At 45.8% G+C, this 27,995-nt stretch overlaps 1 protein-coding gene across 2 annotated transcripts in view; it reads right to left on the bottom strand.

The window, feature by feature from the left end:
- Nucleotides 1–27,995, bottom strand: part of Clic5 (chloride intracellular channel 5) — a 148,644-nt gene that overhangs the window by 24,692 nt on the left and 95,957 nt on the right. For both annotated transcript variants that reach the window (XM_027950527.2, XM_027950528.2), the window contains exons 2-4: nt 23,473–23,582; nt 18,439–18,564; nt 9,923–10,029 (exon numbers count right to left, since the gene is read on the bottom strand). In XM_027950527.2, the coding sequence (XP_027806328.1) occupies nt 9,923–10,029; nt 18,439–18,564; nt 23,473–23,582 (343 nt within the window). The remainder of the gene's footprint in view (nt 1–9,922; nt 10,030–18,438; nt 18,565–23,472; nt 23,583–27,995) is intronic.

The following is a 27,995-nucleotide window of genomic DNA, read 5'->3' as shown; positions in this document are numbered from 1 at the left end:
GGCCTCCAGACACTAAGGGTGGACCACAGATTATTTGGAGGAGAATTTATGAAATTAATAGCAGCAGCAGCAGCAGCAGCAATAGCTATCACATATTGGTGCCTACTGTGTACCAGGAACTAAATGCTTTATACACATAGGTGCATTAAGTAACATGACAATGTTACAAGGCACTATTATAATCCCCATATTCAAATGAGGAGGCCAAGGTATACAGAAATAAAGAGAACTTGCTATTGTAGCCTAGTGTTGACTAAAACAGAAGGTGGCAAATTTCAATCCAGGAGCCAAATCCAAACCACTCTGTACTTTTATGGTACCCTCAAGCTAAGAATTTTTTTTTTTTTTTACATGTTTGGATAGTTGAAAATATGTCAAAAGAAGAATAATATTTTGTGATATATAAAAATGATGTGAAGTTTGGTGACTATAGATTGAGCTTTATTGGAATGCAGCCTTGCCTGCTTTAGGGCTCCACAGCAGAGCTGAGCAGAATGGAGCAGGGTGGTTAGTCCTGTGCAGCCCTCGAGTTCCAAGATATTTATTATGTGACCCTTTACAGCAAAATCTCACTAGCCCCTGACCTGAGAGGTAAAAGCCACTTGTTTCCAGGCAAGAGGCCAGAGGGCAAGGTTCACACTTCAGTGTATATGAAGTCAGTACAGCTATTCCAGAGAGATCTGGAAGCACTGAAGGCCTTGGTTTCCTTTCTTTCCAATAGGTAGGGCAAGGTGACGCAGAAGGGAGGTTTGATGTTTCCTTTGAGGAGTTTCAAGAAAGGAATGCAATGTTAGATCAGGAAAGACCATAGGAATTGCTACCATATTTCATGGAGTCTAAGATGCATATTTTTTCAAACTTTGACATCTTTGGACTCAGGCTGTGCCTTACAATCAAAATTTTAGCGTTTAAGTGAAAGCGCTTATTGTTTAAGCATAATTTTTTTCTCAGCGGTATTTAAAATAATAGCATCTTACAGTGGATGACATCTTAGATCAGGCCGTTCCTGCCTCCTCTATCAGTTCAGCCTCTTTTTGTCTCTTCGAATAATGGGAGACTTGTGTCTTTCGTTGGTAGAGCACTGAATTGTAAACTCCTTATATCAAGCTGAAGTCTGCAAGCCTCAATTCTCTAGGCATCAAAGGAGGACTGTCTTGCTTAATAGATTACATCAGAGATTAATATTTGACTTACTCAGAGATTTCATTAAAAGGGAGAGAGGGGTGTGTGCCGGGAAGGAGGTGCTTTGGGATGGAGGAGTGGTGGAGGCTGTTGGAGGAGTGGGTCTGTTGGGGAGGTCCAGAGGTGACCAAGTGTGGGACACAGGTGACCAAGTATGGTCACAAACCATTGAGTGAAATAAAGACCCCAGTGCGACAGACAGATGCCTTTGCCCCCAGCATGGCCTCTGCAGGGGGACCTTGAAGACAAAGAGGGTGATTTGAAGATGTCTTGAATGGAGCAAGGGGCCAGGGAAGGTACAAGGAAGGCAGCTACGGCTGGTTGGCTTTTGCCAATTTTCTGTGGGCGTGGGGGGCTAAGGAAGGGGAAAAACAGAGGCAGGATGGCAGAACTGCTCTGCTGATAACCGGCCCAATGCCCTACTTCAGTCACATCCCCTTCGAGTGGGAATGAGCAACGGGGTTACGACAGGAGCCCAGGCAGCTTCCTTCAACAACCCCAGGACTTCAGGGCTATGTGGCCATGACCGTCAATTTTCTCAGCATGAACTCAGGGGTCACTGCTTGCTTCCAGATCCCAGGAACTAGAGTTGCTGATGCAAACCTCAGGAAGCAGGGAACCATATTTGGAAACTCAACAGCGACTGCTCAGAGTCCTGGGTGGTGAATGGTTTTGTGACCAGAGATCAGAAGCAGAGGTGGGGCCCTCTACAGTGGTGGCCATGTGTGGACTTAGATTTGAGAGGACTGGGGAGCAGGGGGCTCAACTCCAATTGGGTGCTCTTCATGTGGGAACATGTGTCCTGGATTTTCTGGTACAGTACCTATTTCTTACTATTTTATTATTTTCAATGAAGGCAATCTGTAGACATCTGATGTTCTACATTTTGGAGATTGTAGCCACTGTGGTTATAACTAACACAGGGAAAATACTAGACATACAATACTGTGTCCAGCATATCACAGGCACCAAAGAGGGTTTGGAGAACTTCATTTAGGAAGTTAGATGCACTCTCTTAGGACAAGTATTTTAGAAAGAGTATATCACGATATCACAGAGCATCCCGGGCTGAACTCAGTACAGCCTCGGGAATGGGAAGGAGCGAGCACACCTTTGCAAAGGCACACAGGAGCTCATCAGCTGTGATAAAAAGATACAGCACAGCTGTGTGGACAGAGAGGAGCAGGAAATTGATGCCACAGGCTGAGGGTGCAGCAAGGTTTCGTGGGTCTTCAAGAGAAGATGGGGACAAAAAGAAGCAAATGGGTTTTAGGAGCAGAGATAGTGGGGGGCGGTGCAGCTCAAAGACAGGCCTGTGGGGAAGAGAGGGAAAGAGTCACAGAAAGCATGAAGCCAGAGGGCCTGGAGTGTACCCCAGCCGGGAAAGGAAGTCACAGAAAGGAGCCAAATAAAATGGAAATAACAGTTGCTCTGCGCCTGCAGCTCAAGTCAGGAATATTTGTTATTCTACTGGGAGGTCGGTTTGTTTTTATCTTCTGGGCGAACCTATGGGGGCCCATTTTGCTCGTCTGCTTGACAGTTCTGAGCTGCCCTGGTGGCAGGCCATGTGCGTCAGGCACTATGGCCTTTGGAGCTGCGGGTCCTGGGTTCACACCCCCAGCTCTGTTTTATGGTCTCCCCATGTTTTTCTTTCTCACTTCCTTCTAGTGGATGTTGCTCTGCTGTGCTGTCCACATCCCTATGAGGAGCCATAAAGCCTCTGGAACAAGTGGGGTATAAATTTAACAGAAGGGAGGCCCCCAAGACAGAGGAACACAGAGGTAGAAATGAGAGAGAAAAGTGGATTTGACAGGGGACGAGAAGAGGGATCTCAAAGGAAGCCTTGGAAAACTAAAATCATTCGACTGGGAAGAACACATTCAGTACAGATTTGTGGTCCAGGCGGCCGGAGAAACCTGGGAAAGCGCAAGCCTGAGATAGCAGGTGGTGAGTGGATTGGACACAGGGATTGGGATCTTTTAGACCCCTCAGCAGAGGAAAAAAGAGGCCCCCTCCCCCAAAGTGCACATGTGCAAAGGATGCAAGATAGCAAGTGAGGACAGAGGAGGAGAAATTCTGGTCTCAAGCTGACATGTACACAGGCTCACTTCCTCACAGCCAGAAAGAAAGTGGGACAAAAACACGTGACAATGTGACACTTTACCAGAAACAAAGATGGAGATGCTGGGCAGGAATGTCAACTGTGTCTGAGGGGAACGTGATCCAGGTGGAGGAAATGAAAAGGGACTTCCTAATGAGCTAATAAGCATACAGAATGAAAGCTGTGCCTCCCATCCATTTGTTAATTGCCTGCAACTTGCGACATGCATAAAACGGGAAATAGAACATGAGAATTGCTAGGACGAAGAATAAGAAAAAGGAGATTATGAAAAATAAAGTAAAATATATTATTTTCTTCCTAAATGATGGTAACTAGCTAAAATGAATTTCTTTAAAGCCTAGATCTTTATTTTGCAGAGGGTTTTTTTTATTTTTTAATTTTTTTTGGCGGGGAGGGGGATGTGGTGATGGTAGTACCAAGGACTGGGGATTGAACTCGGGAGTACTTGACCACTGAGCCTCATCTTCGACCCTATTTTGTATTTTATTTAGAGACAGGGTCTCACTGAGTTGCTTGGTGCCTTGCTATCGCTGAGGCTGGTTTTGAACTTTCGATCCTCCTATCTCAGCCTCCACAGGTGCTGGGATTACCATGCCTGGCTTGGCAGAGGTTTTGAATAGTCTGTTCTGACTGCAGTTCGAGGATAAGAAATGCAAATTGTAAAGTGAGTATTCAGAGGCAGAAGCCTAGATTTTCTTACCTGATGACAGAGAGTAAAGGGGGACATGCTTTCCCAGGTTCCTCAGAGTAGAAAAGAAAATTCTCCAGGAAGAGAGAGACCCTGGAGCCAGACTGGTGCCCCGGGCAGGGCACCTGTGTGGTGGGAAGGGAGGAGATGCTGAGCTGCTGTGTTCTGCCCATCCTGGGCCACCTGGGGTCTCTGGGCCAAGGTGGGAACTCAGAGGAGGGTACAAGGAGCAGGGGCTGGAGTCAAGGGGGGTTTCACAGTGAGAGACACTTGCAGACACAGTGACAGGACACTCAAAATGAAGGGCCGTGGCACTGCCGAAGGTGGATGCTCAGGCCATTGCTGGACTCTGCCATGTGATTGGCCCTGATTCCATGCTCAGCTGGGGCTCTCTCCAGCTCTGTAGAATCAGAGCAGTGGGCTGATGCATATGAGAAAGGCAGGCGGAGAAGGATAGCAAGGACAGGTCCAGGAAGCTACTCACAACAGGCAGACGTCTCCTGGGCCTTCTGCACAGTGTTCTACACCAGGGATAAATAACTCCGTTGCCTTTTATAAAAAGCTTTCTTCTCCATCTTCACGACCCCTTTCTCCTTCCTCACCAACTAGTTGTTCTAAACCTTCCTCTCTGATTCTTCTCCCTCTGCCCTCCCTGAAACGTGGGGATCCTTGTGTGTTGTTGACTTGAGCGCTCTTCTCATTCATTCGTGGCCTCAGTTGTCTAAAGATGTGTGACACCTCAAACCACATGGTCATCCTCAGCCTCTCTTCTGCGATACACCTGTTTGCCCTAGATGACAGCTCAGATCCACAGCTGGTCTTTGGAGGTGCTGGTGGACATTATTCCAAGGGAACCTCTATGGTACATACAGATATTATCCTCATGTCACAGGTGGAGAAGCCGAGGCCTAGGAGATCAAAGTCACTTCCCTACAAGAGGCAAAGCTGAAGCTAACCCAGGCAGCCGGCTCCAGTCTGCAGGTCACCCTCAACAGTCACCTGCCTCTGCACATTGGAAATGCAGCCCGTTCAGAGACTCCATTCTCATCTCTCCCCCGAGACCAAATCTGGGGGTTCAAGACCTCAAGTGATAAAAAGATGAAGCAACCTGCCCACGCAGCAGTGGTCTTGTGACTCCAGCAATCAAAGTCCAGGCCACGTTTATGTGGAGTGAAGAGCAAATTAGAGAAAGAATTAGAGAGGGCCTGGAGACAGCGTAGGGTCACAGTGAACCAAGGGGACCTGGATTTGGTGATTACGGAAGGAGGAGGCGGCGCAGGGACGGGTCCCGAAACAGCACAGAAGTCGGACTCAGGACCAAGAGCAATTCCGAGGTGCTAAGGGTGTACAGTCAGGGCCGGGCCACGGGCACCAAGGGTGGGGAATACAGGGTGATTGAAAAGTAGAAAAGAGGCTGATTGGGTGGGAGATCTGGAAGTGCTGGCTGTGGGGTGAGTGGGAAGGAAGAGCCTTAGCAGTAGTTTTTTTGTTGTTATTGTTATTCTTTTTAGTTATACATGACAGTAGAGTCTATATTGATGTATTTATACAGATATGGAGTCTTTTTATTCTAATTAGGATCCCAGTCTTGTGGCTGTACATGATGTGGAGTTTCACTGGTCGTGCATTCATATGTGAACATAGGAAAGTTCTGTCCAGTTCAGTCCACCGTCTTTCCTATTCCTACCCCCTCTCCCTTCCCTTCATTCTCCTTTGTCTAACCCACTGAATTTCTATTCTGTCTGCCCCCTTAATGTGTGTTAGCATCCGTGCATCAGAAAGACCATTCGACCTTTGGATTGGGAGGATTGGCTTAGTTCACTTAGCATGATAGTCTCCAGATTCTTTCACTTACTGGCAACTGCCATAATTTCATTCTTCTTTATGGCTGAGTAGTACTCCATTTCATATAGACACCACATTTTCTTTATCCATTCATCTATTGAAGGACACCTAGGTTGGTTTCATATCTTAGCTATTATAAATTGAGCCACTATAAACATTGATGTGGTTGCATCACTGTAGTATGCTGATTTTAAGTCCTTTGAGTGGTAGGGGCAAATGGTGGTTCCATTCCTAGTTTTCTGAGGAATCTCCATAGGTTAACAGTAGTTTTTAATTAAAAACAGTAGTTTTTAGTAATGCACTGTGCACATTTGTCCCATTTTTACAATAACAACAATTATTGAAATTAGCATTTAATGAATATTTTCTAGGAGCCAGGCACTGTGCTAAAGGATCTACATGCACTGACTTATAAAATGAATGCATCTGTATTACACACCACAGGGTACATTCCAAGCCCCCTGCAGGTCCCAGCCCCTCTTTCGGATCTCCATTCCAGCTTTTCCTCACCCTCCCCACATTCCACACCTTGGATATGCTATTAATTGCCTTATTTGGCAGACAAATTGAAGGTATAATTATGTCCATTTTACAGATGTAGAAACAGAAGCTTGGAGGCAATATGCCTCTCAGGCACAATTGTGCAGGTAGAAGGTCTGCAATTCAGACCTGAGATGGTAACTACACGTTGGCATGTTCTCCAGCCCCCATGGACAGTTGGTTCTTTGAGGACAATAACTGTCTCATTCATCTCCACTGCTCCAGAGCCTGGCACACAAGTGCCCTTTAAAATGAGTTCAGACCTGTGGCCACTCCCAGCAAGCTGTGTTAGTTGAATGAATAAATGAGTGACTGCAAGTACAAACTAACTGGTAGCTCTTTTGAGAACGAGCAAGGGGTGGCTCCCACAGGTGAGCTCTGGTTCCGGGAGGTGGGGACTCTGAAGGCCTAGTGGAATGGGAATTTTGAATGGCAGCTCCTATAGCCACCGTGGGAATAAAGAATGATCCACCCCAGAAAACAATGTTACAGTGTTGGCTTTTTTCCTGTTTTTGTATTGACAGGACAGGAAAAGGCCAGGGTAGACATGGGGACTGTATCGGGGGAACTCTCTGTTCTGAAGGAAGAAAACAAATTAACATCACAAGAGGGACAATCTGATGTAAGGGTGTTGGAGAATTAGATGTAAAGCTGAAGATCCAGAAAGAGAAATGGCCAAGTGGGGTATGTAGGAAAGCCTGCCAAAGCAGGCTGGAGTGCCCGCTGATGCCCTGGCAGGGATCCGGGGGAGGCTTCTGGCCACAGAGCACCGACATGGCAGAGAGGGTTGTGGACGGTCTCCCAGGGCAAGCGTCCTGTGGGTTGGGACCATGGAGACGCCCTGGGCTCCCTTGTAGGACTGCTGCTCTCCCACAGGACGGGCCCCACAGGAGCCGTGGCCTCTGGTTTGCTAGGATAAGAGCTTTTGGACCCTGTGGATCACAACTCAGGGGTGCAGATGGGAAGAAGGAAAAATCAAAGAGACGTGGGGGAGGGGTAAGCGAACCATGGTGACTGCAGGTGGGGCATCTTGTTCAAAGGAGGAGAGGAATGGTGTCTGGGAGCCAGGCTCTGGGGAGCAGAAATGTCAGAGCTTTGAAATGTGCAAACAAGTTAGGAGAAGATGGAGTCACAAGGGCAAAACCCAGGACAGAGAAATACAGGGTGAAACAGAAGAAGGGGAGCAATGAAAATTGGAGAGTATTGAGTTTACAGGAAACTGATACTCGGTCTTCTGTGGCAACTGTTGCTTTGGCTTTGGGGATAAGAGAACTGTAAATATGGATAATATGTAAATACCATTTATAATTTTAAAAATCTGGGAGTCTCAAATGAGATCATCTTTCTGAGGGCACTCTGACAAGTATGAAGGAAGATGTTTGTGGCTGAGATGAAAGGACGCTGGATGTGGAATCTGAAAACCAGAAGCCAAGAGCCAGCTCTGGGCCCTGGGGAGAGGGCAAGCCAGGGGTCCCCTCTTGCTTGCCTCTGGCTCCTCAGCCAGCAAAGTGGCAATAACTCTTCTTTCCCATGATGGCTCTGAGGGCCTCTGAGAATTTGCTAGGGCAGCCACAACAAGTTCACCAACTGGGTGACTTAAAATAGCCAGATTGTCCCCATATGGGTCTGGAGAACAGAGTCAAAAAAAAAAAAAAAAAAAATCCAGTGTCAGCAGGTGTCCTTCCTGCTTCTTCTAGCTCCTGGCTCAGCGTTCCAATCTCTCCTTCTGACTTTTCTTCTTCTCAAGAGGACACCAGATATTGGATGACGCTCTCTTGACATCCTTAACTAGTTACATAGGGAAAGACCCTATTTCCAAATAAGGTGACAATCTTATTTGGAATAAAGTCCCAGGTGGACATGAATTTGGAGAAGATACTGACCCACTACAGGACCCAAATAGCAATGAAGCAAGAGCAGAGTATATTGAAAATATTTGCCACATGCTTCTTTTTGTCCCCTAAGAGGGTCACTCTCCTTATATGGCCTCTACCTTGCACATCTTATGGCTGCCATTGCTCACAGGGTGTGTTCTAAGCCCTCTGTGAGCCCCAGCCACTCGTCCAGGTCTCTGTGCTGGCTTTTCCTCACCCTCCCACATTCTCCATGCTGTAGCCTCATCTGATTCTTCCCTATTTTTTTTTTTCTGTTACCAGGGATTGAACCCAGGTGCACTTAACCACTGAGCCACATCTCCAGCCCTTATGGTATTTTGTTTAGAGACAGGGTCTCATTGAGTTACTCAGGGCTAAATTGCAGAAGCTGGCTTTGAACTTGCAATTCTCCTGCCTCAGCCTCCCAAGCCTTTGGGATTACAGACATGCAACACCAGGCCCGGCTTTCCCCTAATCTTTATGACCCAGTTGAACCTGCTTTGAGAAGCTTTCTCAAAGGACCTTGGATAAAGTCTTCTTACTCCAAACTCCTTTGACAGGAATCGTATTTTCCTTTCATCGGGCACTGAATTAGCTCTTCCGACCCCTCTATTAAGCCATAATATACCTCTTATTTTCTTATTTGACATTTTCTGACTTGAAGCCTCTTCCTGCACCAGTCAGGCACAACAGATTGGAAAAGTATCTCTTTCTTCTTCAAACCCCCAGAAACTAACTCTGTGCTTGGCACAATCTAGCGGGTCAGTCACTGTCACTGAGGTATTTAATTCTGATCGTACCCGTCCTGCTCCTGCTGACGGTTCTTCGGCTGCCTCTCCTGGCCACGTGGTCAACCCGCCTCCCTCGACCACCTGTCATGGTCCACTGTGCGTCTTTTGCTCACTTGTTCACAAAAGGCCACATGATGCTTCCTCTGCTTGCCTTTAAGCTGCACTCCGGGGGTCTGGCTCATTCTCCCATTTGGGGGGCAGAGGAGCTCTCCCGTCCGTCCTTTGCTTGGTGCCTAACGCTGGTCTCCGAAAGCTGCACATGCGCATTCAAATGGCTTCAGCTAACCCTTAAAGGACGGGGCCAAATGAGGGATAAAAATTGCTGTGAACTTAAGTGAGGCTCAGACCCCACTAAGAAGGCCCCATGAGAGAACCAGGTCCCAGGTTCTGGAGCTGATGGCAGAAAGCAAGGGCCTGATGGGGAAGGGCCAGGCTTTGAGGAGTGCCTCCCAGCAGCCTCAGCAGCAGCAGTGAAGGGAGGGTGCAGAGGGCTGGCCCCGGCCCCACCCCCATGACCTCTAATCAACCTCTAAGACAATTTTCAGGGACCAGGCACAAGTGGGGAGATGTTCGAAACACAGGAAGGATCACTCCTGTGGGACAGATATGTAGTACTAAGGACTTTTGGGTGCAATATGCTGTGCCTTAAGGAGAACAGCATCCCTCCCTCTGAGTCAGCAAGAAGGCCCACTGGCCTTTCCCCTGCACTGGCCAGATGGCAGGATCTAGGACCTCCCATGGCCCCTGTGTCAAGATGACCAACAGCATTGGTTCCAGATGCTTCCTTGGCCTGAGTATCTGACATGCCCATGGGTAAACTGAAGGTGCCCTGGGCAGGAAACAGACACCCCCAGGGCTCTGGTGGAAGGGAGTCACTCACCAGCATTATTTTGCTGCTTGGTGTTTTTGATGTAGGCAGAGAACTTGGAGAAGATGTCAATGCCTGCCGTGTTGGACTCCCGGTGTTTCGCAGCCAGTTTGGGGTACCTGGAATGGAAGACGTAGTGTTCTGTGAACCAATGAGATTGGGAACTCTTTTAAGGGTGAAGCCCTGTCACAATGAACAGCATTCTCCTGTCTAGCTATTCGTCTTTTGGAGGTTTACAGCCATCCTGCCGGAGATGGGTGCTCAGCCCTTGTTCACAGTAAGGAAACCAGAGGTTGGTGAGGTGCCGAGTTGCTGGGGGGACACTGTTGGGCAAGGAACCAGAATGCCACTCAGAGGTCTCAGGCCCTGTCCTCATTCTGGGCCCAATGATGAGGCACTGGTGAAAATCCTCTAATCAAAATGACTGGGCTCACCAGGTAGGGTCCCTACATTTCCCCTATCCACACTAAAGTATCTAGCCACTGCCAGGCCTGCCATCATAACCCCACCTGTGCAGAGCACAGAGATGCCTGGCACCCTAGCCCTCGAAGCCTTTTGCCAAAGGAAAATGCCCACAGCCTGCTCCTGAAATGTCCTCCACACATTTACTATTTGTGTATAGTAATAAGATGTAGTGGATACATATAAAGGATCAGAACAGTACCCAGCCTTATCAGCAGGACATTCATTTTCAAGGGTTTTTATTTCCAGGCACAGAGATAGATTTACAATGACCTAGTCCCTCTGATCCTTGAACCATCTTTCACTTTCTTTCCAAAAACAGAAGCATCAAGTGGTGGGCTGGACCTACGACCGCTGGCCTTGAGACAGAACAAGGTAAGACTGCTAATGTGGGAATATGCGGCTTTGACCCAGTAGCACCATCAGCCCGAGTAACTCTAATTTAAAATGATATTTCCCAAACACTTGCATGTGGATGGCCAGGCCGGGGTGGGAGGGGATAGGGGACAGTTGCCTGGTGATCCTTATTAATTAATGTGAATTTTTGTGATCTCTGGGTGAATCACTTTTGACTGTAAGCTGGTTGGTTCCTTTATGTCTAAAGAGTGAAATATATGTTTTTTAGTTTGGTTTAAAATTTTTTTTAAAGAGAGAGAGAGAAGAGAGAGAGAGAGAGTTTTTTAATATTTATTTTTCAGTTTTCGGTGGACACAACATCTTTATTTTATTTGTATGTGGTGCTGAGGATCGAACCCAGTGCCCCGTGCATGCCAGGCGAGCGCGTTATTGCTTGAGCCACATCCCCAGTCCCTGGTTTAAATATTTTTAACCAAAACAACTCTTTAAAAATCAGTTCTCCCCGCCCCCCATTTTGCTCCTCAAATGGCTTATTATCTAGGACAGTGCACTCTTGGGGCCATAGGATGTGACTATTTAATTTCAGAGATATTGCAATTGGAAGAGTCCTCAGAAACTCATCAGATCCAGCTCTTGGCCATCAGGCAGGTATTGAAGGCACTATTTTCCTCATATGACAGTACAGGCAATTGAAGACTTAGCAAATAAAGAATGGAGAGGCGTGGAGAACTTGGTTTCCCTGCCCTGGAGCAGTGGCCCTCACACTTGATCACTGTGCTGCTCTGACAACAGTAAAAAGTAACTTGCACCGAGAGCCTACTATATGCTGGGTGCTGTTCTGATCCTTTATATGTATCCACCAGTCATTCCTCATAAGAATCCTATTGGTACTATTGTTATTCTTTTCCCACATGAAGAAACTGGAAGGTTTAGCAATTTGCCTGAGGTCATGTGGCTAGTTGGCAGAGCCAGGATCTCAACCCAGGCAGTTTTGCTGTGGAAGTCTAGTTCCTAACTTCCATGTTCTGTGAGCCTTTATCCACTATGTGCTTTCCCTTCTAAAGCCACTAAGGCCTTAAGACTGGGGCTGAGCACAGCGGTGAACTCTCCCCATCCACCAGAAGAGGGCGCTCTGCACAGTCCGCATCTGCCTGTGTTCCTTGGTATCCTGTACAGTATTGGGAATTATCTGATTCTTCTGCTGTGGCTGAGGGCATGAAGCAAACTTTCCTGCAAGATTCTGGATAATCTGCCAAGATGTGGCAATTGTCATTATTGGCCTTCTTACATAGAATCCAGCTTGTTATTAGAATTGATAGATTTAAATTATTAAGTGTTCTTTGTCACTGATGATCTAAAGAGAAAATACATTTCAGTGGACAGCCTGTTTGGGTTTATTTTGTTTTGCTCTATGTCATCATTTAGTGAAAATCCAATACTCTGACCATGTCTTCATAACCAGGGTAGACTGAATGGGACATGTGGTACCAAACCCGAGATAGGCAAAAAAGGACCCATATTCAGGTGGGGACCCTGGCCATGTCATCTGCTTCCTGAGAACTATGATTCATTGAGATTTTACTGTATAATGTCGTATTTCATTTGCAATTCATTCTTGTGGGAAAAGAGTCTACAAGATGTTAATCTCACAGATTTAAGTGACAAGCCCTCAGAAGCTTCTCTGTGGGATAAGTATATTCATATTTCTCCCTTATTCCAAATATGCAAAGGAAGGGCTACAAAGTTTCTTCTGTTTCTCTAAAAGACTAGCAAACCGTGTTTCATTCACAGAAACACCTTTGAAATAACAGTATGTTGGGGTCTGATGACAATTTAAAAAAAGATTAATTTCTCTTAATTAGGGGTTAGCAAAATATAGCTCATGGCCCCTGTTTGTGTATGGTCTTTGAGATAACAATGGGTCTGACATTTTTAGGTTTTTTTTTTTTTTTTCTTCTTCTTCTTCTTTTGGGTACTGGGGATTGAACTCAGAGGCACTCGACCACTGAGCCATATCCCCAGCCATATTTTGTATTTTATTACAGACAGGATCTCACTGAGTGGCTTAGTGCCTCACTAAATTGGTGAGGCCAGCTTTGAACTCACAATCCTCCTGCCTCCCCCTACGGAGCTGCTGGGATTACAGGTGTGTGTCATCTCACCCAGGTGGATCTTACATTTTTAAATGGTTGAAAAAAAAAATCAAATAAAGATACCACTCTGTACTGTGTGAAAATAATAATAAGTTTGAATTTCATTGCTAGCAAGTAAAATTTTACTGGCACACAACCCAGCCCATTCATTTACATATCAGTCAAGGCAGCTTTCATGGTACAACAGCAGAGTGGAGGCAGAGCCCTGGGGCCCACAAAGCCAAAAATATTTAGTATCTTGCATTTTACTGATGTTTTGTTGGCCTTGACCTCACTGAAGAAAATTTCTCTTGCTGTTGTTTGTAAGATCTTATTCATTTCAAATGCACTCGTCTTATATCTGCACATAAATTTCATTCTAAGTAAAAGAGTTGACCTTTTACAAAAAAAAAAAAGAGATAATAATAAATGTTTTTGATAGGGAAAAAAATTTATTAGTAGCAGGGGGGAAAAAATGATTGCTGATAGTAAGTGCTCCAGCAGGTGGAGTTCCAGATGCCTTCTCACTGACACACAGGTCACTGTGCCATTGAATACAAGAACAGCGTGCACCTGCCAAGGGCCAGGCCCTGTGCCTTGTTTGGGGAACACACTGGAGAAAAAGAGAGACAGTCCTGATAGAGTGACCCTTGCTGATTCTGGGGTCTCTCCTGGCATAAAAACCATTTTTAAATGGTTTTTTCAACCATTTAAAAATGGCCCTCCTTCCTTTAAGAAGTAAGATGGGGAAGCACTTCCTGCCTCACCTTTCTCCATTATTCTTACTTCCTCACTTCACCAAACCCTTACCTGAGAGGCAGGTTCATGGTTCTGACATTTCTGACCCTTGACTCACTCCTGTTTGTCTTGCCTAAGCTATTTAAGCACAAGAACCTTGGAAGGTCTGGCTTCTTAATTAAAAGGCATTCCTTTTGGGATCTGTGTTTCAGCCTAAGGTCACTAGTTATCCTTATGACTGCACCTGGGAGGCAGCCACAAAGCAGGTGTGGACTCTCTAAGCTGCCATTTCATGAGCATTTACTCTGTGCCAGGCCCTGGGCTCAGCAGTAGTGTCTTTTACAAAAGCTCTGTAAAATCAATATCATGGCTCTCAATTTATAGATGTGAAAAACAAAGATCAGAGAGCTTTTCAGTAACTCGCCTGTAGCAGCGACTGCTTATGCTCACTAAACATCCATGTGCTTCTTGGTGCTTTTCAGCCTCCCTCTCTGTGATGCTGAGGTCCTGTGACTGGATTTTGGCCAATGCAGTGTGAGTAGAAGTGATGTATCCCCCTACCCCATGGCCCTGACCCTTAAATACACTTAGTGTGATCCCTTTTTTCTCTTTTTTTCCTGCAGAAAGAATCTTGAAGACCATATATTCCAAAAGCTACAAGATAGAAGAGGGTCACACTACCCACTCAGACTTGGCTCAAGTGGTATATAAAGGGGTATTCTGTTAAACCAGGGAGATTTTGTGGCTCCTTTGTTACTGCAGAACAGCACCACCTGGTGGTATGGATTGGAACCCAAGTCACTGGGACTCCAAAGCCCATCCTCAGTCCCCATAGGGAAGGATGCATGCAGAGATTGTTTCTCTACCCACCAGGTGGTTAGAAGAACATTCTTCATTTTTACAGTTATTGAACATTTCTACTTAAAAAAATAAAGAATTCAAAGTGTCTTTTTTAAGAAAATATTTTAGCTGTAGATAGATACAATACCTTTATTTTATTTACTTATATGTGATGCTGAGGATCTACAGTGCCTCATATGTGCTAGGAGAGTACTTTACTGCTGAGTCACAACCCCAGCCCTCAAAGTTGACACTCACAGTTCTGGCTGCTTGCTAGTGGATGGCTCGATAGCATGCTCTGTAATCAACTGTTTTAGTTTAGCCTCCTAAACTTATATGGGGCATCCATGCACTGGGACTCTTTTCAACAGCAGCCAGCTCTGGGAGAACACCCTGAGAAACCCATGGGGCCAGAGAATATGGGCTTAATGGGATGTTGGAGACTAGGTAGTGTCACCCCCTTATCTTAGAGAAGAGAAAATAAGGAGGCTCTCGGAGGGAGAGAGGCTTGTCCAAGGTCACACAAGGTCTACAGATGGGAGAGAGGTGGCCACAGTTAGGGCTCCTGATTCTCAGTTCTGGATTCTAGAAATGCTGGCCATCCACAGAGACTAAAGGCCAGGGCCAGCACCTCTCCACAGTGACTCCAGCTCTAATCCCAACACTTCCCTGTTGAGCATTAACTGGGACAACTGATGGAAAGACATGGATGTTAGTCTCATTTAGAAACTCCTTGAAACTTCCTGGATTCCTCATCTGACACCAAATGCTCTATGGGATCAAATGTGACTTTAAAAAAGAAAATGTTGTTGGAGTGTTTGTATATGATTTTCTCCTAAAAAAAAAAAAAAAAAAAAAAAAAAAACCCTAAGGGGGAAAGTAAAGCTCCCACGATGTCTTGGCCTCTGGCAGGTTTTACAAACAGCAGTGTGATGAGAAACACATGGAGAGCAGCCCCGCAGGAACAGTTCTGGGAATTTTGCTGCCCCCTGGAGAACCAGAAGGCCAGACAGCACACTGTTCCAGGGGCCTCAGAACGCAGGTCACCCCTCCTCTCAGCATCAGTCAATGTGGAAGCCAGCTGCAGTGGTGGCCTGTGATCGGGCCAGCAGGTACCTCTGCATGGGACTGAGGCACTGGCTTGGTGACATTTGCTAGGGGCTAACTGCAGTACCTGCCCCAGTCTTATAGCTACAAAGGCATCTGAGGGACACTTCTGGTGGGGGGTGTCCAGAGAGGTCGATGGTCTTGCCAAGAGGGCCCTCTTCTTAGCAGCCTTCTAGAGATGTGCATGTAACAGTTTTGAAGTTCTGCTACCTGAGAGTGCTGGATCACTGAGTCGCTAATGTGGCAGGAATGTACTTTGTAAAACTTCCTGCATTTAACTCCAATCCAGGAAATGACCTAGAGGAGAAGCAGCAGCCATCAGGACAGGTAATGTGGGCGAGAGAGGAAGGGGTAGAGTGTCCGCATCCAACGTCATCTAGCCCTGATGGATCACTGGAAATGGTTGAGAATGGATGAAGAGTCTGACGGTGATTCTCTGCAGAAAGACTGTTCAAAGGGTGTAGGATTCCCAGGGTCTCCAAGCCCCACGGTGGGTGCAGATTGGGATGCCTGAGCCTGAGAAACAATGTGGGAGAGGTGTAGCCAGATTTGGGGTGGGGAGGAGGTGGGGAGGATGAATAAAGTGAGTGTGAAGAATAGAAGGCAGGAAGGGATCTGGGGTTGTCCTTTCACAGAGGAGGATTGAGACCCAGAGCAGAGAAGGGGCACATTCAGGAGGTTACAGCACATCACTGGCAGAGCCCGGAGCACACCCCAGCTGCACCCCTCCATCCTGACTCTGGCAAAAAATCCAGTGGGACACTCTGCTCTTCACTGCCTCACCCTCCCTGCTGAAACGGAGGGAAGTTGTCACTTGAGTAGGGGCATTACCTCTGAAAGAGAAAACACTAACTCCACCTCAGACTTCTTCTCTGGGCTCATAGGCAAAGTCTAAACTCTACTGAGTTAAATATCATTTGTTTTTTTAAGTAGGATTTGTGTGTGTGTGTGTGTGTGTGTGTGGTGTGTGTATTGGGGAATTCAGGGCCACTCAACCACTGAGCCACATCCCAGCCCTATATTGTATTTTATTTAGAGACAGGGTCTCACTGAGTTGCTCAGCGCCTCACTTTTGCTGAGGCTGGCTTTGAACTTAAGATCCTCCTGCCTCAGCCTCCAGAGCCTCTGGGATTAAAGGTGTGAACCGCCGTAATGTAGGATTTTGAACTAGTACTATTAGGCTGAGTCTCATATGGGATGCAACCCACCGCTTCAGGGCACTTCCAACCAAGTGGCTGGCTGGTGTCCTGTTCAGAGACACGTGTGGCTTCAATCTGTGGGGCTGCCTATTTGATTTAATTAATGCACTTACTTAAAGTCTACACTCAGTGGCTTCCAATGGGCTTGAGGCAATTTTCCACTCAGTGTGAAAATGAACTGTTCTATTAATATGGGCGACAAAGAAAAATTTTAAGGAAGAACACATCTGATTGTTTAAAGCCTTAATCAGCTGAGAGTTTTAATTTCTCAACAGGAGTTCAGTATATAGGCAACAAGTTACTTAGTCTCTCTGTGCCCAACTGTAAAATGAGGACAATGATGGCACCTCCCTCCCAGAACTGTGACAACAGTGACAGGAGTTGTAGCAGCTAAGTGCTGTGGATGGCGCTGGCCACTGAGTGCCCTGTGCTGATGAAAAAAATGAGGCTTTCAAATTAATACAAGCTGGGCCAGGGACGGTGGTGCACTCCTGTAATCTCAGATACTCAGCAAGCTGAGGCCGGAGGATCCAAGTTGAAGGTCAGTCTCTGCAACTTAGTGCTGTCTCAAAATAGAGAAAAGGGCTGGGGATGTAGCTCAGTGGCAGAGGCTTGCCTGTGTGTGCAAGGCCCCTGGGTTCAATCCTTAGTACTATCAAATAAACAAATAAATAAAATAAATTCAAGATGATGATTTTTAGTTGTCAAACTCCACTTATCTTACCTACCAAGTAGGTTCTGAATCCTTCCTATTCCTCTTCCCACATTTTACTGCCACTTCTTAGGTCTAGTCCTTTATTCCGTCTCATCTGGACTGTCACCAACTGGTACCTCCTAATTGATTTCTCTACCTCAGCTTTACCACCCCTCTACACTACTACTTCTCCCAGCCCCCAAAGCAGACTCCCAGTCCTGTGCTGAAGACCTTTCAGGGTCTCTCCTGCAGCCAGAAGACCATACCTTACTCTCTATGTAATATTATTTTTCTAATAGTTTTTCAAAAAGTGTGATTGCTCTAATCTCTTCTTGAATGTTCTATAATGAACAAGTCGGACCTCTGATCACTTTCACTCCTGATTGAGTCACTGGGGGTCCCTTTCTTGGCTTGTTTTTATTGTATGAGTCTTTCAGCATTTTTGGAATGAGGAGTCAGCCTCTGCTCTCACTTTGAGGTCTTCCGGGCAAAGTGAACTGGAGTGAGGGGGACATATGGGTCAAGGGAGGGGTGGTGGCCTTCCCAGGACTCCCCAAATCACTCTGTGTAGGAGTGACTGACTGGGTCCCCCTAACGGTATTCCTACTAGTGAGTGAATTTAGTGGAGCTGTGTGTGTGTGTGTGTGTGTGTTTGTTGTTGTTGTTGTTTTGCAGTTCTGAGGACTGAACCCCGGGATACTTTGACACTGGGCACCCCCAGCCTGTTATTTTTTATTTGGACATAGGGCTTTGCTAAGTTGCTGAGGCTGGCTTGAAACTTATTATCCTCTTACCTCAACCTCTCAAGATGGTGGGATTACAGATGGGTGCCACCAAACCCAGCCAGTGGGGCCATTTTGAGATTGCAGCCTTTGGGGATCCTACACTCTCTCTTTGAAAAGAGGATCCCGTGCTCTGGAACTGAGTAGCCTTTCTCAGGAAATCTGCCTTCCCCCAAGTAGCCCCCTTCCCTTTCATTAGCTCCAAATAGCTCATTACTTTTCAGGGGTCAAGGTCTCCTCCAGGAACTCCTCGATCTTATTGACATCTGTCTTCACATCTCCGTTGAAGGTCAGAAAGGGTGGATGGGTTCCAGGGGCTAGGTTGTGCAGGTCGGCTGGCTTTCTGTAGAGAGAACGAGATTCACATGTTGACATACACCAGGAAACTTCCTGTTCTAAGAAACCTAAGATTTATTAGACATTAGCCTCTCTGTGCTACCCCTATGTCCATCAGCAGAACCAGACCTACAGGGTGGGACAGGAGAGGCTGAAGAAAGTTCTGAAGTCTTGTGGTATGACACAGAGACCTGTCCAGTGGAAGTCAGTGCCAGAGGAACCCCAGTCAGGATGGAGATGAGCACTGGAGAAAAAGTGGAGGGAATCAGCTGGGACTGCCTAAATCAGCCCCTTGCTTCAAGTGTGGGGGAAGAGGCTGGGCTTTGCCTTCAAAAGTTCCTTCACTTGTTAGTCTGACAAAAATGCGCTTCCACATCATTGGTCACCAGAGAGGCTGAGACTAAGGATTCTGCATCAAGAATCTACTGTGATTGGGTTCTGTTAGCAGATATCTAAGGGAAAGTCTTATAACTCAGAATTCAGGAGGGAAAGGGCCTAGAATTGTGCCTGGCATATAGGAGGCAGATTTTTTTGAATGGCTACATAAATAACATAGACATTTTTAATTTAAGAGGGAGATATTTTAACTGCAGAATTAGAAATCAAAGATTGGCCTGAAGTTGATAAAAACTTTCAGCTTTCAATTGAATGTGGAGAGGGCCAGAAAGCAATTATATGCAAGAGTGTTTGTACTCCACCTGTCTGCCTTCTGCACTGGTTTAACTTTGGAACTTAATTTGAGCACACACACTTTATGCTTAAAATGTAACGACTGTGATTCTAATTTTACTGAAAGGTACTTATTTTTCTTGAAATGTTTTAAAAATTCTGTTCAACACACAGAAATTAAAAGTATCCTATGAATCTGAAATTGTGCCTAATTTTTAAAATTATGAGGGTATTTTATGTTCTTAAGTTATAAATAATCCATTTTCTAGGTAATGAACTCAATTCAATATTAAGAAGCTTTGCTGGGACCAGTAGGATCTTTGAAGTTAAACATACATATAACAAGCAGCAAATGCAGTTCCTAAGAAGAGAGAAGGCCTCTTGCTTGCATGCTTGTAGAATTCTGGGTCAGAAACTTAAAGACATCTAAGATAACCAAAGCATCAGTGCACTCTTCCCCTGTGGAAACGAGGGAATGCAAAAGTCCTGAATCAGCTGGGTGCAGTGGCCCACACCTATAATTCCAGCTGCTCAGGAGGCTGAAGCAGGAGGATTGTGAATTCAAAGTCAGCCTCAGCAAAAGCATGGTGCTAAGAAACTCAAAGACACCCTGTCTCTAAATAAAATACAAAACAGGGCTGGGGATGTGGCTCAGTGGTTGAGTGCCCCTGAGTTCAAATCCCTAATACCCACCCCCAAATGTCCTATATTATCCAAAGAGGATAGCATTTTAGGTGATAAAGAGGGTGACATCCTGGAACACATCAAATGAGCAAGCAATCATAGATGACCTCTCTGCACGGCCCACTGTGATGCCAAGCATGGCCCTGGTTTGTGCTGGGTAGTGTACTGACAGCTGTGAGGAGGGACTTGGGGCGCCCACAGCAGGAAGGAACGTGTGTGACGTGGGCTCTGTGCATGTCAACATTGTGTTCTGTGGCCAAGTGCAAGTGCAAGTGCAAGGCTGGAGCAAAAGGCAGATCAGAAGGGTTGGCAGATCAGGAAAGTGGAGAGGGAAGGAAGGAAGAGGAGGAATCATGGCGGAGACCTTGCTGGCAAGGGCTGGATGGGGAGAGCCACCCCAGATGCTCTCTCAGCAAGCAGTGTTTCTTGTGGGAGTCAGGCTGGAAAACATTAGAAGGAGGAACTGTGAAAAAGTAAACAAAGGGGCAGAGGCGTCTGTAATGAAAGAAATTCCTGGCTAAATCAGCTGGGGAGGGGACCAGAAGAATTTTAATTACAGGGCTCCTCCCTGGTCGCTCCCCACATGCACCCTCTCCAGATGCGCTGTGGCACTTGGAACTCAGACAATTGGGATGGAAAGTATTTTTAAAATCTGATTTACTTAGTGCCTTTGTTTACTTTGTGTGTGTCCCTCCGTTTAGACAATGAAAGGACATTCTTGACTTGTTCCTTGCTTTCTAGTGCTCACACAGGCAGCCATGCCAGATTTCAGTTTTCAGTGGCGACCTCTCTGTGGTTTAAAGATACAGGAATTTGTTGTGGCAGTGGTGGAGTTTTTCCCTGGGACGTGAAGGCACCCTGGCTACTGGAGTCTGACACCCTGGGGGGGTTCTAGGGCTGCACTGTCAATGGGATGTTGGTCAGATGGGACCCTCTTGCTTTTCTTGTGGACCTCCTCTGGCATTTACAGTTGAAGTTATACCATTAGCATTGAACGACATGTTGCTGGGTCTAAGGTGTAAGTTATTTAATGTGTATCAGTCTTCTTTTCCTAACTGGATTGCCAGCTCCATGGGGGCAGGTATTGCTAAGAATAGCCGACAGGTATGGAGTTCCTGAAATAAGCCAGGTAGAATGCTGAATGCAAATAATTTTTATGGCCTGCCTCATTAGCTCCTCACAGATTCCCATTGATTAAGAAGGCAGTAAAATTTTTCTCTGATGTACAGATGCGGAAACTGAGGCTAGAAGAGTGTAAGGTCACTCAGCCAATAAATGGTGGTGCCAGGATAAGAAATCATGTTCTTAGAAAATAATGTGTGTGTGTGTGTGTGTGTGTGTGTGCACGTGTGCACGTGTGGGCAGTATGAAAGTTTCCTTATCTGTAACACTGGAGTGGTGATACTCGCATGGCCTGTCTCAAAGGGATGCTGGTGGGGCCAGATGTGATCTGAAGGATGCTGGTGGCTCTCAGCCCCATTCTGAGCTCCAACTGAACACATGGGTCCCCGCTTAAAAATGATTGTCTATTCTTTCAAACTGTGTGAATGCCTCTGGCTCTTTAATTGTCACCACAGACACTAACTGCATGGCACATGTGTGTTCCTTTACTTGACAGATGTTAGTTGAGGACCAGTACACAGCTAGTTGCTGTGGCCTGTCCTTGAGGAATTTAAGGTCTTATTTGAAAGACACGAACTTTATAACTGATGTGTTTTGAAGATCGTAAGGTTTAAACCAAGGTCACTGAGATTTTAGTAGCAGTCCCTCCGATTTCTAGTTCTCCTTGAGCAAACCTTCTAACTGTGCCCGTCCCAGTTTCCTTGCATTAAGTGGAGAAACAGTCCTCCTTCACATAATTATATGTGGGTTTTTGTTGTTGTTTGTTTTATGGGAAAGCGTTTCCTGTGTAAAGTATGAGGACTGCAGCTATCACAACTTGGTGAAGCTATCATAATTGGGCTAACTTGAGGCCCAATGCGACCTAGACAACAGGTCTAGGTGAGTTTGGAGGAAGGTCAGTTGGTAAGTAGGTTCCTGGGCATGGTGAGGTGGGAGTCCTCGCAGAGGAAATGGGGTCACAGTCCAGGAGTGGGGCAGTCTGCAGGGACAGGGAGGAAGGTGCCAGTTTAGACAGAGGATGAATTCTGGACACAGGCTGCAGGCTACAAGGACCAAGAGCAGCAGAAGGTGAGCCAGCCTGACAGGTGTGTGGGGAGACAGTGTTGGGAAGAAGCAAGGAGAGGGTAAAGAGGGTCTCAGAGGCATTGATTCTATGGACAGCAGAGAGTAGGGAAGGCTTTCTGAGCAAGGGACAAGGCTCCTGATTAATAACCTTGGGATGGAAGGGAGGGGACCGGGTGTGGGGGACAGAACCTGAGAGGCTGAAGGCCCATTTGAAGAACAAAGAGACAATCAGGCTGGCAGTGGTGAGCCCTGAACCAGGTGTGGGCTTTGAGAATGGAAAAGAGAGAGTGCAATAGAAGTCAGTGGCCTAGGTCTGTAATCCCAGTGACTTGTGAGGCTGAGGCAGGAGGATCACAAGTTCAAGGCCAGCCTGGGTTAATTCAGTGAGGTCCTAAGCAACTTAGCAAGACCCTGTCTCAAAAGAAACAATAAAAGGTGCTCAGTGGCTTAGAGCACCCCTGGGTTCAATCCCCAGGATACCCCCCACCCCCAAAAGAAGGAGTTAATGGGAGAATGTGCTGACTTGGCTACTTACTGAGGAAGGTGGCAAGAGAAAGGAACTGGAAACATTTTGGTGCCTAGAGAATGGGAAAGCAAGGAATCTAGGACGGGAACATGTTGCAAAGGGAGAAAAGATGGACACAATTTTAGACACAGAGGTTATAAAGTGACAATGGAATGTCCAAGTGAAACTATCTAAAAGATAGCCGGGATCTGAAGAACCAGGGAAGAAGGTGGGGGTGGAAGACAGACACTTAAGAGGAAGTCCAGATCCATTCCAGGTTTCAAGGACGGGTTGAAGAGAGGAACCCCCACATTCTGTAAGAGTGAAGAGCTTGGCTCTGGTATTGAAAGATGCCTGGTATTTCAACAGCTGTTAAACTGCCGTTTGAAAGCAGAGAGACTAGTACCTCTCTATCTGGGCCCATAATCCAGAACTCTCACGCCAAGGAATTCAGAAGATGGAAAGATACTGTGGGAAAAGGTCTGGATTGCAACTTCAGGGGTGAAGAGTTGGACTCAGCCCTGAAGTCCTCTAGTGTCCCACGGATGGTGGTGCCTGCATTGCTGGAATGGATACTCCTATGTGTTTGGAATTCTGCACCCATCTCTGCACCACACATTCTTAGTTGCAGAGCCAATGTCCACTCCTTCCTTTCTCCTTGCTAATCAGGCCAGTGAAGCGCTCAGCCCCAAGGGATACACCAGTTTTTGCAGCATCCCTTGTAAGGAAGGGTGGGCCTGGAGGCATGGTGCTAGGTAGTGAGGTGTGAGCAGGGGGCTGCTGCGACCATAGGGGGCATTTGCCCTCTCTCATTGAGGTTCTCTGTTCTTTTCAACTAAGAATATTCCTCGTGAATGCAGTGTCCTTTACCTTTTCAGATCCACCGTGGTGACGTTGAACACGACTCCTTTCAGCCAGAGGATCATAAAGAGACGCTGAGAGAAAGGACAGTTGCCAATGCTTTCCCCATCGATTCCAGCCTGGAAAGAAGAAAAGCAGAGTCCTGAGTGGACATGTGCCTACTAGCGACACCAGCATCATATCATATACACTAACACCAGTGCCAGGAGCACCACATCCCCGTTTGACTTCACAGCCAATAGTCCTACATTCAACTTCTTTGTTTTTCTAATACTTATGCATGACCATGCCTGGCACCATGTATTGAATTGAACTTGAGTTTCCAGCATGGAGATTTTGTAGGATCATAACTTTCTGAAACCATAGGACCTTGATATCTCAGGGCAAAAAGAGGGCCTCCAACATCACAAAGGTCAACATAAATCATACTGGGACACCAACTTCTTCATCCCCATGTAATCACCTAATCTATGCCTGAATATCTCCATTGACTGGTAATTTATATCCCTCAAAGCTTTCCTTTGCCTGCATCTAGCCAAAATATGGTCCCGTAAAATTTGCCCTCTCTACAGGAACACAAAAACCAACCACAGGTCGCATCACTGAATGCCTTCACACGTTTTTCATTCATTTCCTCTGCTCGTTATCTCCAAGTGAGTGTTTTTGCATCTGGGAGACAAGTCTGTCTGTCTTCTATACCTCTAAGGGGGATGTAGAGCCATGCATAAAAAATTTAGTTCAAGCAAACACGTAGCAAACACAAAAAGGCTGGGGAATGGGTCTCTGCATAGTTTGTTTCCATGGAGTGGTTTCTTTGCCCCTGATATGGTACTGAGAGGAAGAAAATATCCCATTCACTCTGGTCTTTGAAGCCTCAGTGCCACCAGGTTCCTGGAACATGGGACTCCACTGTTGGGGAGGGATGGGGAGTCAAGACCCCAGGCTTCCTTGCAAAGCTGTTAACGATGCAGCCAACATCCAGGGCTTGGGGCTCACTAAGAATGATTTTTTATTTTTTTAAAGAAGGAGAAAACAAATGCCATCTCAATGCTCAACGCATTATTTTCTCCCTTGACTTCCCTTGTGCTGTGGCATCCGGGGACAGCCCAAGACACTGTCTGGCATACATTAGTGCCTGATCCTGTGCTTATTTCTGCTTTGCAATTTGCTCCTAGCAGAGGCTCAGATTTATAATGGAAAACCATGGCCTTTGACAGTGTTGGTTGAAGGTAATTGCTATGAAATTATAGGTCTTTTTCCCCCTTCTTAACTGTACCCAGAGCCACACTTCCTATACAGGTTTCACTTGTCCTGGGTGCCTTGAGCAGCCGGGACAGCAGGGGTTCCCCTATGTGGACCATGCATATGCGCAGAGAGCTAAGAAAAGCCAAAAAGCATGTTAGAACCTGCATCTATCAGTGACGCCATTGCTGGGCACACACCTGTGTTCATCATGTCAGGTGCGGGGTCCTTGGTCTTTTATGACATCCCCACAGCAGGGATTTCCCCCCAGGGCCAGTTATAATCTAAGTGACAAGAGAACTTTAAAAGACAAAAACAACAAAAGCCACACCCACATACAGCTATCTGATTTTCCTCTGGTGGTGGCAGTGGAAGAACAAGGGATTAAAGAAGGGAATTTGTAAAATACTAGAATTCTTAGCTGGACCAAAAGTTCCTGTGAGAATGTCAATAGCAACAACTAATGTCCACATCGTCAGGTTTTGCTAGAGTGATTGACATACACCATTAACTCATTTATTCCTCATGAGAAGCCTGTAATGGACATCATCCCTTAGAGATGTGCAGATGGTGGCACAGAGAGGTGATATAACTGGCCTGAGGGTCCCAGCGTGGTGAAGCCAGTCGGTCTGGCTGGAGACCTGGCCCTCCTAACTGCCATGCGTGAAGTCCAGTCTGAGGGTCCACTAGGTGACGTGTCCTCCCAAGGTCTCAAGACCCGTGCAGGGAGGCTATGGTCTTGAGGTAAGACATCTGTCCTCCAGGATGTCCCCTCAGCAATGCCAGGGTTTCGGCAGTGGTCTCTTTTCATCTCCATACCTTTTCATTCTCTTATTAACATCATCTTACATGATGATTCTAGGCCTAGTAAACAGAAATTGCCAAAGGGTGAACAGGCTAAGTGGGGTCTCTGTGGTTTACCTCTGTACCCTGGCAGCTCTCTTTCAGGTTTCTCTGTTCTCCTTCAAACCTCATAGCTCTGTGGCCCTGATAATCTATTTGTTAAGCTCTTGGGTTAATGTTTGTGGTCATGACTCAAAACATCCACAGAGAAGAACTAGCAGGGCCCCACACCCTAAAAAGTGTGAGGGGAAACCCAGATGGTCTTTGTTCCAAGGGGGTTCTGAGCAATGGGGACTGGAGACTAGTTTGAAGGTGGTGGGCTAGGCTGAAAAGCATTCCCCGAAACTCCTCTCCACCTGGAAGCTGTGAGTGGGGCCTAATTTAGAAATAGGATCTTTGCAGAGGTAATCAAGCTTAAGAAGAAGTCATATTGGATTAGGATGGACTCTAAATATGACTTGTGTCCTTATTACAGAAATTTGGGCACAGACATACAAGGGAGAAGGTCATGTGAAAATGGAGGCCTGGATTGGAGTGATGCACCTCCAAAGGGTGCCAAGGAGTGGAGGAGACAAGGAAGGATTCTTTCCTAGAGCCTTTGGAGAGAGCTTGGCCCCTCTGACATCTTGAATTTGAACTTCTAGCCTCTAGAACTGTGAGAGAATAAATTTCTGTTGTTATAGGCCACAGAGTTGTTACCAATGACCCTAAGGAACTAATGCAAGTGGGTAACTGTCAAAAGGGCAATGGTAAGAGGCTAACAGCAAGCCTTCCAAGTGTGTGGTTGTGCTTTGCTCTGTAGGCCTAACGTGCATGTGCTCAATTATCAGGTATAACCCCAAAGTACTTCTTGTTCCCCAGATATACAATGTATTATGAAATAGTCTACCACTATAATATTACATGGGATAATAACAATAGTAGCACAATGTAATTATAGGTTGTATATTACATGTACAGTATATGCTGGTTAATTCATATTCACGTTATTACATTTTCTTTTCACGAGATGTCCCCCACTATATGTTGAGCATGGGTCCACTGGAGCATGGGCCATATTTTATTTACTTTGTCTTCAGTAGCAAGAAACATAGGAGCTTGACACTGAACTCTGATGCTTAGTACTTGTTTAAATGTATGCATGTTGAGGCGAGGGTGACATTTTTCCATTTTCATAGCATGAGGCTTTCAAAATTCTCTCATTGTCCTCCGAAGAGTGTCCTGGGGGGAAGCAACCAATCCGAGTTCTGTAGCCCACAGAAGCAGGAGGTTGTGGTAGTAGACGTATCTTGGTCTGTCATTTACATATGACCAACCTTGGGGTAAAGAAGTCTCCTTTGGCCTTGGCCTTGACTACTGCACCTACATTTTCCTGCAGTTTGGAGAATGCAAATAGTGAAGGGAGATTTAGGGTAGTGGTTCTTAAACATTTTGGTCTTAGAGCCCTTGTCTGCTTTTAAGGGCTAATGAGGATCGCCAAGAGCTTTTCATTTATGTGGACTCTAGTTAATAATATTTACTGTATTCATTAACTCATGCTGAAAATGTTTTAAATATTTATTCATTCATTTAAATAGAATAATAAGCATCCTAACATAAATGACATTTTAATGTATTTTCTGAAAACAAAACTTTAGTAAGAAAAGTGCTATTGTTTTACATTTTTACCAATTCTGTAACATCTGGGTTACTAAGAGTTGGCTTTTGCATTCAATCTGTTGACATGTGGTTGTGTATATGAAGAAAATCTGGCCTCACACAGATATAACTGTGGGAGAGGGAGGAGAATTTAATGGCCTTTTCAGTTAATCATGGGTATTCTTCAATACCATAATGAAACTCAACAAGTGGTAGGTTCTTAAGGATTGGCAGATAAGTGGAATTTGAAATCACATAAATGGCATTGTTTTCTGTTCCACCAAAACCTACTCACTTATCTTGCATTTTAAATGGATCTTCATCCATTAATGAATTTGTAACAAATAAATTGTGATATGGAAAATAGTGTTTCATTGAGTCATGCCAATCCTCCTCTACATTTCATTATAAAACATTTTAAAATGCATTCATCAATACTGCCACAAATCTCATCAAAAATGTTAAGCTCTTAAGCTCATGGTAGTAGCTACACTTTTTTTATTCTAATTTTCTCTTGAAATCTTACATTTTATCATTGGCAGTAAACACCATCAGTTGCTATCTTTAAATGACCTGCTCATTCCATCATCTTTTCTAGAAACAGTCTGGCTAATACTAAGTCTGAGTAACCACAGTATGTGTGTGCACGCACGTGCGCGATCTCACACACGCCAGTTCAAGTAAAAATCATGTTCTGTGAAGGACACACAGGTGCCTCTTCCTTTGAGAACCATAGTTTTTTTGAATTCAGCCACAGAGGAATGTGCATTTCCCTACCCATAAGCCAGAAGGTTCAGCAGACATGTACG

This window comes from Marmota flaviventris, chromosome 6 (assembly GCF_047511675.1).
Source record: "Marmota flaviventris isolate mMarFla1 chromosome 6, mMarFla1.hap1, whole genome shotgun sequence".
Classification (NCBI taxonomy): Eukaryota; Metazoa; Chordata; class Mammalia; order Rodentia; family Sciuridae; genus Marmota; species Marmota flaviventris.
The sequence above is the reverse complement of the archived record's forward strand: the minus strand, read 5'-3'. Positions and strand labels throughout refer to the sequence as shown.